Genomic DNA, 14,943 nt, shown 5'->3' on the forward strand with positions numbered 1-14,943 from the left:
CGGGTTTTCCTGCAACCTCCAGTGTTCCAGAGAAAACATTCCAACTCTGACCAAAAAAAGAAACAAAATGCTGGAGTAATTCAGTCGGTCAGACAGCATCTTCCTCAGATTGATTGGGGGGTGGGGGAGATGGAAGAGAGGAGGGGGGATAGGACAAAGCCTGGGAAAGTCGCCCAGTAAATTCTCACTCTTACAAACTAGGAAATTAATTTTGATTCAATGACCAATGCAGAAGGCCATGCCAGTGTCAATCTGATGAAGTTGCATGAAACGACAACATGCTTGATAAGCAGCATGCAATACACTGGTGAGCCAAAACATTATGACCACTGACAGGTGAAGTGAATAGCATTGATTATCTTGTTTACAATGGCACCAGTCAAGGGGTGGGATATATTAGGCAGCTAGTGAAGAATCAGTTCTTGAAGTTGACGTGTTGAATGCAGGAGAAATGGGTGAGAAATGGGGAGTAAAGACCTGAGTGACTTTGACAAGGGCCAAATTGATATGGCCAGACGACTGGGTCAGAGCATTTCTGAAACGGCAAGGCTTGTGGGGTGCTCCCAGTCAGCAGTGATGAGTACCTACCGACAGTGGTCCGAGGAGAGACAAACCACAAACCGGCGACAGGGTGATGGGCGCCCAAAGCTCATCGATGCGCGAGGGCAACGAAGGCTAGCCCTGTCTGGTCCGAACCGACAGAATGTCTACTATGGCACAAGTCACAGAAACCTTCAATGGTGGTCACAGGAGGAATGTGTCACAATTCACAGTGCATCGCACCCTGCTGCGTATGGGGCTGCGTAGCCGCAGACCTGTCAGAGTGCCCATGATGACCCCCTGTCCACTGTCAAAAGCGCTTACATTGGGCACGCAAGCGTCGGAACTTTACCTTGGAGCAGTGGAAGAAGGTCACCTGATTCGATGAGTCCCGTTTTCTTTTAGATCACGTTTATCTGGGGAAGTGATGGCACCAGGATGCACTGTGGGAAGACGACAAGCCGGTGGAGGGAGTGTGATGCTCTGGGCAATGTTCTGCTGGGAAACCCTGGGTCCGGCCATTCATGTGGACGTCAATTTGACACCTGTCACTTACCTAAACATCGTTGCTGACCAGGTACACCCCTTCATGGCAATGGTATTCCCTGATGGCAGTGGCCTCTTTCAGCAGGATAATGCGCCCTACCACACTGCACACATTGTTCGGGAATGGTTTGAGGAACATGAAGTGTTCTCGGTGTGGCCCTGGCCTCCAAATTCTTTAGATTTACGTCCGATTGAACATCTGTGGGATGTGCTGGATCGACAAATCCGATCCACGGCAGCTCCGCCTCACAACTTACAGGACTTGAAGGATCTGCTGCTAATGTTTTGGTGCCAGATACCACAGGACACCTTCAGGGGTCTTGCAGAGCCATGCCTCAGCGGGTATGTTATGGCGGTACACGGAGGACCAACAGCATATTAGGCAGGTGGTCACAATGTTTTGGCTCAGCAGTGTAGACAAATCAAAGTGATTTCACTGATTAAAATTCTGCAGCACACCGGAAAGTGGAGGTTCAATGATACTGGGGCCCATCAGGCAAAGCTGTGGCCTGAACAGCCATGTTCAGCATGAATTGCCAGCTGGTTGATCCATTAAATTTCCTCCTGAGATTTCCACCATTAGAGAATGCTGAGTTCAGCACACATAATAACAAGACATGGTTTGCAGCGATGTACAGCAGAACATTAGAACCATGCAGCGCCTAATTATAGAACATGCATCCCAGAACTGGAACTATTTCCATCACAAGTCAAGCTGTTCTATCCTTACTATCCATGTTCCTTTTCCACTTTGAATGAGTGTAGGCCAGAGTTTCCTGGGAGTTGGTGGGAATGCTGAACAGCATGGTAACTGAGCACATTTTTCATCTTTTTATCTGTCTTGCCTGATAATAAAGCTTGGAGCAGAGTGCTTCGGGAGTCCAATGTTGGGACATGATGTTGAGGCCTACCCAGCACCGCTGAATGACAGTAACCAGGCCTCAAGGCTGGGGATGTTGGCCCTGGTGATAACTCCAACGTTGGTTCATTTATCTTTCCAGTAAAAATGGGTTTTTTTTGGCGGCAATGTTGATATTTTTCCAGTCCCTTGAGATGCCCACTGCAGGCCTCAGAAATGTGTAAAGGGGCAAGAATCACTGCTGCCCCAAACACCGCAGATTTTGCCCAAATCTTGATCTTCTGAAAAGGAGAAAGGTGGTTTGATGCATTGAAGGTGTTCTTTAATTCCATCATTCTTCTTCTTGCGTATGGCATGCACAGCCTAAAGTTGTAGGTCAAGGGTAGACATCCAGGCCAGGGCAGCATCAGTTGCTGGGTGGATGGCCTTGATGCCACCAGGGAAAAGCCTCCGGGGTAGTCATTCACGATGTGTGGGATGGTTTGGTCTGGATACCCGCAGTCACAGGCAGGGCTGTCTGTCATCCCCCACTTGTGCAGGTGATGGGCTGTTCTTGCATGGAGGGTGCGGATCCTGTGCAGGGTTAGCCATTGCTTGCGATAGAGGTCAAATCCCGATGGTTTCACTGTGGGGTCTGTGATGACCTCTCTCTTGTTGGTGTTGGCATCTTTCCAGGCTCTGCGCCACTCAGTCTTGGGGTCAAAGTCTTCCAGGGATTTAGCTGAAGACCAGAAGGGTTTACGGGACTTCAGGCGCATGTTGGGCAGATTGTTCTGGTCAGCATGGCTGGGAAGGTCAGGGTTAGCCTCAATGGTGCACCAATCTTTCAACATCCTCTCCCTTCTGTGAATGCTGGGAGGGGTGATGTGTGAGAGAGGACAGGGAGTCACTGCAAAATTGTTGACAAGCATCCGTGTGATGACCCGCATTGCGGAGTTAAGGACAGTGTCAACTCGTTTAGTGTGGCAGCTATTAGCCCAAGCTGTTGAGCAAAACTTGGCTGTTGAATAGACATGGGCTAAGCTTGCAGTACGGAGGGTGTGTGCATTGGATCCCCAGCTGTTGTCTGCACGTTTCCTGATGATGTTGACCCTTGCTTTCAGTTTATCAGCCACCCTCTTCAGGTGTTCATGATAGGTGAGGGTGTGGTCCAGGGTGACTCCGGGGTATTTGGGGAATTCATCATACTTCAACGACTTACTACAAAAGGACACTCGGAGCTTTGCATTGGCGAGCCGATTGCTGAGGTGAAAGGCAGTGACAGTTGTCTTAGATGGATTGAGGTGAAGTCGCCAGAAGGTGAAGTGCTCCATCCCCTTGAAGTCTTGGGTGAGCACTCTGCTGATATCCTCAAGGGCAGCTCTCTGGTAGGCAAGGATGGAATTCGACTAATGCAATCAACCCGACATGCACAATCTAATTCCATTATTGGTGTCTGCCTTTGTCAACTGGTGGCTCATGATTTATGGAAAGTGTTCTATGTTTTCTGGGTTCTCATTCCCCAACCTGGCCAAACAGGCTGTCAAACCTGGGGTTGCTAGCATGGGAAAGGACATCTTCCAGTTAATTTGAAAGATATTGCAATGATAGAGATGGTTTTATTTTTCCAACACCTTGAAATCTGGGCAGTGATTGTGATCCTGAAAAACGTAGGAGCCATCCCTTGATAAAGGCAGACACCAATGATGGAAATGTCAAGTGACCCTTCCTCGACACTCTCTAGTTTAGGATTTGCCTGGGCCACCCCCTTCCAAACCTAGTATCTGTTTTGGTACAAACATTACAGTTTAGTTTGTTTTAGAGATACAGTGTGGAAACAGGCCATTCGGCCCACCGAGTCTGCGCCGACCAGTGATCGCCCATACACTAGTTCTATCCGACACACTTGGGACAATTTACAGAAGCCAATTAACCTACAAACTTGCACGTCTTTGGAATGTGGGAGGAAACCAGAGCATCCAGAGGAAACCCAGGCAGTCACAGGGAGAATCATGTATCGTCTTTCGGCTGACTTATTAGCACGCGACAAAATGCTTTTCACTGTACCTTGATACACGTGGCAATAAACTAAACTAAAATAACATACAAACTCCATACAGATAGCACCTGTAATCAGGCTGAACTGTTTTCGGAGGCTTCATCAATGCCCTCCTTCCATAGGAAGGTTAGAAATGGGGAGTTTGCTGATGATTGTGCCCGTGCAGCAAGTCTTGGACAATTTTCAGACATTGGCTGATGTGGCACACATAACAAGCCACGCTGGGCAAATGGACACTTCTGACGAGAAAGATATTCAGGCAAGTACCATCAATGTTCAGTCACCTGGTGTATTTTCATTGTGGTCACAAGTGCTGATGAAAGACTGGGATTCCTGTTTCGATTGACTCTTCACCTGGCAACCTTAATCTTTCCATTATAAACAAGAAACAAATCAGAAATGTGATTGGATGCTCTGTACTTGGCTGAACAACAATTGAAGCTCAACGCCATCCAGGATAAAGAAGCCTGCTTGACTGGCACCCCATCCATCAGCAATGCACTTTGGCTCCACTGTGTACTACCTGCAAAATGCAATGGAGCTGCTCTCCAGAGGTACTCTAACAGCACCTCCCAAACCCACAACTTCTACCTTCAAGAAGGGAGAAGGGCAGCTGCCAAGGGATGATCACAATCTTCAGGTTCCCTCCTCAAGAAGCAGACTGTCCTGACCTGCAAATATGTTGTTATTTCTACAATACTAGATCTAAATCCTGGATCTTCACCCTTTGAATCAGCATTGAGGGAGTACCTTCATCTGTAGAATTGCTGTGATTCAAGAACTGTTTGAGCATTGGATCTACAAGACAAATGCTCTGTTATTGTGTTATTCAATTCTGCAGATTGTATTTTAGAGAAATATATATTTGCTTTTCATTGTTAGCTACCCATGTTTAATTTGCGGTTAATCCACTCAAAGCATTGTCCTAAATGTTTAACATTTATTAACCTTCTCTATCCCACCCAATAAACTGGAAAAGCATAAGAGAATAATAACTGAATAATGATTTGGGTCCTTTATAAAAATTAAAAATTGGAAGGTAAAAGCATTTTAATAGAATCAGAAGATGAAAAAGAAAATCACATCAACCAGGATAGGTGGCACAGTAGCGCCAGACACCCAGGATTGATCCTGACTAGATGCTGTCTGTACAGTGTTTGTAAGTTCTCCCGATGACTAGGTGGGTTTTCTCTGGGTGCTCCAGTTTCCTTCCACACTCAAGACGTATAAGTTTGTAGCTTAATTGGGCTTCTGTATAATTGTAAATTGTCCCTAGTTTGTTGGATAATACTAGTGTATGGGGTTGATTCCTGGTCGGCGCCGACTCGGTGGGCTGATGGGCCTGTTTCCACACTGTATCTCTAAAGTCTACTAAAGTAAAGGATAGGAAAACAAGTGATTAAAAACACTTATCAGTGCTTCATTATATGTACTGGCAACAAAGAAACAAAATTATTTCTTGCTGCTGCTTAATAGGCCCATTAAATAGTAACACACATACAATAATAATCAATAACACACTAAATTAATAATCAGTCAAACTAAGTAACCACATTAGTGCACAACTGAACTGTGTAGTGCAACCAAAAACAAAGTCGATAGAAAATCATAGTTGCTGAGGTAGCGGTTACTGTTGTGCGGTGTTCAAGAGCCTGATGGTTGCTGGGAAGAAGCTGTTCTTCTGCATCTTCTTCCTAATGCGAGTAGAGGGATAAGAACATGGTCAGAATGCTGTTTGTCTTTGACATTGGAGGCACTGCCTCCTATGCAGTCTCCTTTGTTCCTGGGCGTTTGAGCTACTGAACTAGGCTGGCTGTACACCATAGAAGCATAGAAAAGTAGGTGCAGGAGTAGGCCATTTAGCCCTTTGAGTCAGCACCTCCATTCAATATGATCATGGCTGATGGTCAATATGATCAATATGATCAGTACCCCGTTTCTGCCTTTTCCCCATATCTCTTGATTCCTTTAGCCCTAAGAGCTAAATCTATCTCTCTCTTGAAAACATCCAGTTAATTGGCGTCCACTGCCTTCTGTGGCAGAGAATTCCACAGATTCACAACTCTGGGTGAAGAAATTTTTCCTCAATTCAATCCTAAACGGCCTTCTTAAACTGTGATCCCTGGTTTTGGACTCCCCCAACATCGGGAACATTTTTCCTGCATCTAGCCTGTCCAATCCCTTAGGAATTTTATGTTTCTATAAGATTCCCCCTTATCCTTCTAAATTCCAGTGAATACAAGCCCAGTCGACCCATTTTTTCATCATGTGTCAGTCCCACTGGCAGTAGGATAGTAGTCCAGTGGAGGATATGGATACCAACCAAATATCTTTAATTTTCAAATAAAGTTCTTAGGAGTACTGATTTGGTTAAGGCATTAACAACCACAATAAAGAAAATGAGAGGAATGTAAATCAGATCTGAAATTAACCAGCAAAATGCAGAAGCAGGATTCTGCACTTTTCCATAGTTCTATTTTTTTCCTTATCCTGAAGAAGGGTCCCGACCCAAAACGCCACCTATGCATGTTCTCGGAGATGCTAGCCTACTGAGTTACTCCACCACTTAGTGCCTTTTTTTGTAAACCAGTATCTGCAGTTCCTTGTGTCTACATATAGTGGTGTGTTAGGTTCCATGTCGGATTGATCTGTTATTTGGTTAACTAATTCATGAACTAAGTAGAGATAACACTACAGATGCTCCCCGCCTTACGATGCTTCGACTTACGATATTTCGACTTTGCGGTGGTGCAAACGGTAGCGAGTCGTAGCTCGCTTCTGGCCACGTGATCAGGTGTTTTAAATGTATTTCGACTTACCATATTTTCAGTTTCCGATGGGTTTCATCGTAAGTTGAGGAGCACCTGTATACTAGAACGTTAACGACGGAATCAAAAGCAGAGTTAATGACATGGAAATGTTAGGAGATTGCGGATCTCTCCATTTGCTTATGAATATACTGGATATAAGTGTTACAAATAGACTAGTATTCATTTCCCTTGAGAAGGTGAGGTTGTATGGTGAGCTGCAATCCTGGTAGTGAAGTAACTCTCACTATCCTTTAAGTGTGGTGGCCTTTGGACCAATCAATAATGAGAGAGTACTGGCACATTTCCAAGTAAGAATGTTATGTGTAAATGATGGTGTTTCTTTGCATTTCTTGTCCTTGCTTTTTGTCTATAGGAGATTAGGGTTTGACGAATTTAATCAAAAAGATCTGTACGCATTACTGTAGTGCATATTGTGAATGGTACTGGGAGTTTCAGATCTCCATTGTACTGGTTGATGGAGTACCAATCATCCAGGCTCTTTACTAAAATTGAGTCTTCCAGATGATAGCAAGATTTTTGGAAATTGGGTAGTGATTCAGTCACTGCTGAGTACTCAGCATTTGACTTGATTGTGTTAATCCAGTATTATTGGGCATTGTCTCGTTAAATTTATGGTCAATGAGGAAAGGTTAAGCAGACAAAACCTGTATCCTCATGGACACTGATAAACGAGAGTTACTCTCATTGAAATGTGTAAAATTCTTTGAAAATTCAAAAGAGTGTATACGATAAGGATGGGTGAGAAGTCGACAGTGAGGGTAACAATTTCAAAAGGGACTAAAGTGTAGAAAAATCCTGGTGATTTTTTTTTAATTGTCTATCTTGGTAGGCTGTGGGGACTCAGAATGACCTCTAGAAACAGGTCTCAGCATACAAGACCTCAGAATACAGATCTTGTCTGCTTAATCTCTCCCCAACGTAACCAGACAATGAAAATTTGGATGTCCCTAGTTCGGCCAGTTTAGTCTGTCTGGGAAAGGATGGCACGAGTCTTACTTAAGAACTTTATTGACCAGATGGGTTAATACTGATGTGCTTTTAACAAAACTTAAATGATTAATTATGGGGAGAAGGCAGGAGAATGGGGTTAGGGGGGACAGATAGATCAGTCATGCTTGAATGGCGGAGTAGACTTGATGGGCCAAATGGCCTAAATCTACTTTTATCTCATGATCTTAACCTTAATTTAAAATCCTCATCTGCATGGAGAGATTTCAATTCCAGTCTCTGAATTGCTGATGTCAGTTACATGTGTGCTTGATTATACAGTTTGTTAACTGCATCTTCCATCAAATTGTTGATGATTAAGAGATTGTTTGGATAGTATTGGCTGGGAAAGATTTGTCCAGCTTTTATGACCAGTGCACACCTGACAATTTGTTGTTTTATCCAGCGAAAGCTAGTATTGTAGCTGTCGTGGGACAGTTTGACTAGAGGTATGGCTGGTTGTGGTGGAAAGGTTGTTTTACATTAGAGAGGGAATTTTCTAGGAGATCATAACCTTTTGGGGTACAGTGTATTCAGCCAGTTCTACTGATATGGAATTATTGTGATATTGTGAATTTTGGGAGGAGGCAAAAATAGATTGTCCATTCAACATTTGTTGTAGGAGATTATCTTTTTTACCTTTTGGGTTCACACCATATTATTGTTGTTGGGGGTGGAATTATTCATGAAGCCTCCACTTCCCATTATTAATTTAATCATCCATTGCCATTTATAGCTTGGTATGACTATTCAGAACGTCAGCCATTCAAGCCTACCACCTGTGCTAACTTAAACTTCTCTGTGCCTTTTCTCAACAACCTTCTATTGCTTGCTCTATTAAATATGTATTCATCTCCATGTTAAATACATAAAGATCTAACTTCCACCACTTGCCAGGGCAAGGAAGTTCAGAGATTCACCACCCTCTGCAAGAAGAAATTACCACACACCTCAGTTTTAAGTACCGACCCATTATCTTTGTTATTTCTCTTTGTTTGAGACTCCCACTATAAAGACATTCTGACATTGACCACGTCTAGCCCCCTTACATATGTTTGAAGAAGGTTAGCACTCTTTCCTTTAGATTCCAAGAAATATAGATCCAAACTCTTTAGTTTCTCTTGGTAGGACATCCCTCTCATTCCAAGAATGAATCTTGTGAATCTCCTTTGCACAACTACCAATGTTACAAAATCTTTTTTAGGTAAGGGGATCAAAAACAGTTTTCCATGTGATGCCTTGCTAATGCCCTGAAAAATTACAATACAACCTGCCTATTTTTAAACTTCAACCCCTTCACAGTGAAGGCCAAAATGCTGTTTACCTTCTTGACTAATTGAGCCTGCCTGCTAATATTTCATGATTCATGCACAAGAATATGCCTGTGCAGCACTGTTCTATGTTCCCACTCACTCAATCTCTCAGTGTGTCATTGCACAATTACCTTTTCCTTAAAAACAACATGTCTGAGCTGAATTTACAATTCCGATTATTGCATTTTGGAGCTACTTAGTTCTCCATCTAATCTGTGTCGGAAAGAACTGCAGATGCTGGTTTAAATCGAAGGTGAACACAAAATGCTGGAGTAACTCGGGTAGCATCTCTGAAGAGAAGGAATGGATGACTTTTTGGGTCGAGATCCTTCTTCAGACCGATGTCAGGGGAGTGGGTGCGGCAGAGATAGAATGTAGTCGGAGACTGCAAGACTGGAGGGAGAGCTGGGAAGGGGGAGTGGATGGAGAGAGGGAAAGCAAGGGCTATTTGAAGTTAGAGAAGTCAATGTTCATACTGCCGGGGTGTAAGCTACCCAAGTAAAATATGAGGTGCTGTTCCTCCAATTTGCGCTGGGCCTCACTCTGACAATGGAGGAGGCCCAGGACAGAAAGATCACATTGGGAATGGGAGGGGGAGTTAAAGTGCTGAGCAACCGGGAGATCATGTAGGTTAAGGCGTACTGAGCGGAGGTGTTCAGCGAATTGATCGCCGAGCCTGCGCTTGGTCTCGCCGATGTTCTCTATCTAATCTGTTAGCATGCACTGTTTAGGATGCATCTGACTTGTAAATTCACCAAATTGGCACTTCATTGTTGGGTAGAGGTGCTGATGTATCCTGCATGCTGTTTGGCACTGCTCACTGAAACAAATACAAGATGTAGCAGTATGAAAGGATCTTTCAGATACAGCAAGTCTTCCATGGAAGATGGAGTACAAAAGTAGATACGTTTTAATACAGTTTACAGGGTGGGGATGAGACTACAATGGAATTAGTGTGTGGACTTTTCACCTCTGAATTTAAGGAATATCATAATTGCCACTGGTGGCAGTGCAGACTGGGATGCATCCTTGGGATGAATGGATTGATGTTTAAAGAGAATGAGTAGGTTAACCTTTGTTCATTGTTTAGGTTTAGATTTATTGTCACGTGCCGAGACACTAAATCTAAACAATGAGCTAACAACTTAAATACCTTTTAGGTAGACTGCTATGGATGCATATTTGTATACAGTTGTTTTTACATGGAAACCAAACGGATTGTAAAATTTTTAAGATGAGGCACCTTTCTTGTGTTACCGCCCTTAACCTTGACTGCAGTCATGTTTATAACTATTGTACCAGCGTCCACCAGTCAAATCAAGCACGGGGAGGAGGAACAGCTGCTGCCAAAAAACAGAAGGGCCAAACCCCTGGGGGAGCCCAGTTTGTAGGGCTGGAACTCTACAAACGTCTGAAAGAGTTTCTGAAAAATTATTTGACGAATCTTCTTACGGTAAGTCTTTTCTTTAAATAAAAATAAAGCAGATAGTTTATCACTATAGAAAAAAATTCTGTTTGATCCGGGCAACTAATTAATACAACTTTTAAGACGAAGGCACTTTTTTTTTCCAGTGCTCCATAATCAGTCTCTTATAAGCCAAGAAGCTATTATTGACCAACAAAGTATAGAGGTGCTATTTGTTTTAAGTAGTTCCATAATTGTAATGGGGAAATTGATAAAAATGCACTGAGTAAGTTGCAGTAAAATATAAGGCAAAAAAATCACAGAAGAAGCTGCAGATCATCTCAATCCTATAAATGCCATTTAAGTAAACTTAATGTGGTCAAACCAAGTCAGCAGTTTTATTGGAATCATGCCTGGCAAATTTGCTGTATTTCTTCAGGGATTTAACCAGCAGTGGGGAACCATGTAAATTTAGTGTATTGGGATTTTCAGAAAGCATTTGGTAACCTGCTGCGTAAAAGGCTGGTGCACAGGATAAGCACTTATCGTTTTGGGGGATGTGTGTGGCATGAAACAAAGATTGGTTATTGCAAAGAAGATGGGGAAATTAGTCTTTTTTTTAGGCTGGAAAACTGTAAATAATGCAATGCACTAAGGATCAATTCTCAATGGGCAGAGTAAGGTATCCAAGTTTGCCAATTACATGAAAATAGCTGCGACGGCGTGTTGTGATGCAGATATTTGATCTCTGCAACATGACAGGCCCAGAGACACGGGTTCGATCCTGACTACGGGTGTTGTCTATACGGAGTTTGTACCTCTTCCCTGTGACCTCATTGATTTCCTCCGGGTGCTCCCGTGTCCTCCCACATCCCAAAGACGACTATGTTGTAAGTTAATTAGTTTCTGTAAATTGTCCCTAGTGTGTAGGATAGAACTAGTGTATAGGTGAATGCTGGGTGGCACGAATTCAGTGGCAGTAGGGCCTCTTTCCATGCTGTGGAACTAAACTAAACTAATGGGTGGGCAAACGCGGGGCAATTGGTGTTTAAATTGTGAAAATGTGAGGTTATGCACTTCAATGAATGGAATCTAAAAGCAGATTATTAATGAAATGGAGGAAGATTGTAAGTGAGTAATAGTGCAAATGAATCCAGGTGTTCTTGTGCACAAATTGCAAAATGTTAGCCAGTAGGCCCAGCAGGTTGGGAAGGCAAATGATATTTAGCCTCTTTTGCAAAAGGGTTAATAGCGAAGTATTGTTTCAGTTGTACAGGCCTACCCGGTGGGCCACACCTGGAGTGCTGTGCCTAATTTTGATCTCCTTGTTTAAGAAAGGATATACGGGCGTGGAAGGCAGACCAAAACACATTCACTCGGCTAATTCCGAGGATCAGAGGGCATCGAAGAATATAGATACAATTTCTGAAGTTTAGAAGAATGAGGAGTGATCTTATTGAAACATAAGAATTTCAAGGAGCTGACAGGATAGATTATGAGATTTTTCTACCAGTAAAGGATCTCGAATAAGGTAGTTATAAGAACAGGGGCAGTCATTTAAGGTCACAGAGGTGTATCGGTGCTACTTCTCACAGAGCGTGGTAGATCTTAGTAATTCTCTATCCTGGAGAGCTGTGGAGGCTAGATTATTGGAGAGTGTGATCATATTGCATGTCGGGACAGGCTTTTGAGAGGCCAAGTGGCCAACATCTACATATATTATTTTGCTCTTGCTACCAAAGGCCAAACATTTTGTACTTCAGGCAATTCATTTGGATTAAGATGTTCAGGAGTTTTGACAGTTAGATGTGTAGAGAATGTGTCTGTTTATGGGAGAATTGTAAACTTGGGTTCACTTTAAAATTAAAGAATTCGTCCATTTAAGATAGAAATGAAGGCATTTTTTTTTTCTGAGAGGATTGAGAGTTTTTGGAATTCTCTTCCTCAGTGACTGTTTCGTGTTAGTTTCGTTTAGAGATACACCGTGGAAACAGGCCCACTGAGTCCGTGCCGACCAGCGATCCCCACACACTAACATTATCCTGCAGACACTAGGGACAATTTACAATCATACCAAGCCAATTAGCGTACAAACCTGCCTTTGGGGTGTGGGGGGAAACCGGGGATCCCGGAAAAAACCCCACGCAGGTCACGGGGAGAACGTACAAACTCCATACTGACAAGCACCCATAGTCAGGATTGAACCCGGGTCTCTGGCGCTGTAAAGCAGCAACTCTACCACTGTGCCACAGTGCCGCCCTTGGTGGAAGCAGAGTTTTCATATATTGTTTAAAGACAGAGGTAGAACAGTCCTTGAATAAGGGACTGAAAAGTGACTGTGGAGAAACAGGATGCATGTTTGAGGTTGCATTCGGATCAGTTACTATCGTATTAATTAATGGAGCAAACTCAAGATGCCAAATAGCCAATTTTGCTCATAATTTGGAACTTCTTATTTATGCATTCTCTTAAATAATTGTCATGACAATTCAGTGAAAAGAAAAGAAATTTATTGGATCTTAAAACTTTTAAAATAATTAGCTGGCAATGATAACTGGCATGTTTCTTGTGGGAAGTCACTACCTGGTTTGATGAAATTAATTTGTGGAAAGGAATCCATTTGCTAACTGGTTAATTGGTTGATCTTCCTGTACTCCTTCATCTGGGTAATTGACATTTACAGAAGATAATATTTTGTTTCCTTCTCTAGGATGGTGAAGATTTGATGGATGAAAGCGTATTGAAATTTTATACCCAACAGTGGGAAGATTACAGGTTTTCTAGTAAGGTATTGAACGGAATCTGTGCCTATCTCAATCGACATTGGGTCCGCCGTGAATGTGATGAAGGACGTAAAGGAATTTACGAAATATATTCAGTAAGAAACAATTTTATTTGTCTCACATCATTTAATCAAGATGACAGATTGTATTTATTATGTCTGTCAATTTAAGTCTTGTTGCAGGCATCAGAATGTAATAAATTTAATATGACAAATATATCAACTTTCTCTTGGTATTGCCTCTGTGAATGTTTATCGTTCTTGAACATTACGTGGCAATTTGCTTTACCCCTGCAACTCTACTTTCCCTTAAATTCCAGAGTGCCTTGCATTAACTCTTATTTCAACTTTTCCAGTGTACACAAATTCTATTAAATAGCAGGGAGCACAAAATTGTAATGCACCAAGGTTTTATTTAGTCATGGAGTCATGCAATGCAGAGGTCTTTAAGCCTACCATCCAGGCTGATTATCAATGACCTGTCCATACCAATCCCATTTAACAGCATATGATACATACCCGAACTATTTACTATTCAAGTGCTCGTTCAGGTAATTCTCAAATGTGAGAATACGTGCCTCTGTCACCTGCCTTTATATCAAATTGAACACACTAGATGCAGGAAACGTGTTCCCGGTGTTGGGGGAGTCCAGAACCAGGGGCCACAGTTTAAGGAAAAGGAGTAAGCCATTTAGAACTGAGATGAGAAAAAACCTTTTCACACAGAGTTATGAATTTGTGGAATTCTCTGCCTCAGAAGGTAGTGGAGGCCGATTCACTGTATGCATTCAAAAGAGAGTTAGATAGAGCTATTAGGGCTAGCGGAATCAAGGGGTATAGGGAGAAGGCAGGAACGGAGTACTGATTGTGGATGATCAGCCATGATCACATTGAATGGCGTTGCTGGCTCAAAGGGCTGAATGGCCTACTCCTGCACTAATTGTCTATGTAATTCTATGCAATCTAACCTTCCTGACCAGCCTACCTTGCCAAAAGACTTGCTAAAGTCCATGTAGACATGTACCACGTTCCCCTCATCATTTGTCTTGGTCACCTCAAAATGTTCCATCGAATTGGAGAGACACGATTTCCTTTGAATAAAGTTATGCTGACAATCCCAAACTAGTCCTTGCTCTTCCAATTGCATGTAGATCCTGATGCTCAGAATCCCTTCCAATAACTTACCCACCACTGATGTTGGACTCACTTGTTTATAGTTCTTAGGTTTTTTCTTGCAGCTTTTCTTAAATGGAAGCATTAGCCACCCTCCATTCTTCTGGCAACTCAGCCATGCCTATTTTCTATACATATACAAATATCTCTACCAGGGGGCCCATAATTCCATCCCTAGCTTCCCACACTGTTAAGGATATATTAGATCAGTTCAAAGGGATTTTTGTACATTTATGGGGTTTAAAACCTCTAGCACCTCCACTTCTGTAATGTGGACTCTCTTTAAGACATCTCTATTATCCCTAGCATCCATGTCATTCTCCTTGGCAAATACAGATAAGAAATGTACGTTTAGGACCATGTCCATCTCTGTGGCTTCACACTTAAGACAACTTAGTTGATCTTTGAGGGATCCTATTCTCTCCCCAGTTATTTTTTCATCATCCAATCAGCATCAATGGTGCAGAAG

General features: G+C 42.7%; 1 protein-coding gene across 2 annotated transcripts in view; it reads left to right on the forward strand.

Moving 5' to 3' along the window:
* Positions 1-14,943, forward strand: part of cul1b (cullin 1b) — a 93,056-nt gene that overhangs the window by 32,028 nt on the left and 46,085 nt on the right. For both annotated transcript variants that reach the window (XM_078418417.1, XM_078418411.1), the window contains exons 3-4: positions 10,393-10,567; positions 13,230-13,397. In XM_078418417.1, coding sequence (XP_078274543.1) covers positions 10,393-10,567; positions 13,230-13,397 — 343 coding nt within the window. The remainder of the gene's footprint in view (positions 1-10,392; positions 10,568-13,229; positions 13,398-14,943) is intronic.

This window comes from Rhinoraja longicauda, chromosome 2 (assembly GCF_053455715.1).
Source record: "Rhinoraja longicauda isolate Sanriku21f chromosome 2, sRhiLon1.1, whole genome shotgun sequence".
NCBI lineage: Eukaryota > Metazoa > Chordata > Chondrichthyes > Rajiformes > Arhynchobatidae > Rhinoraja > Rhinoraja longicauda.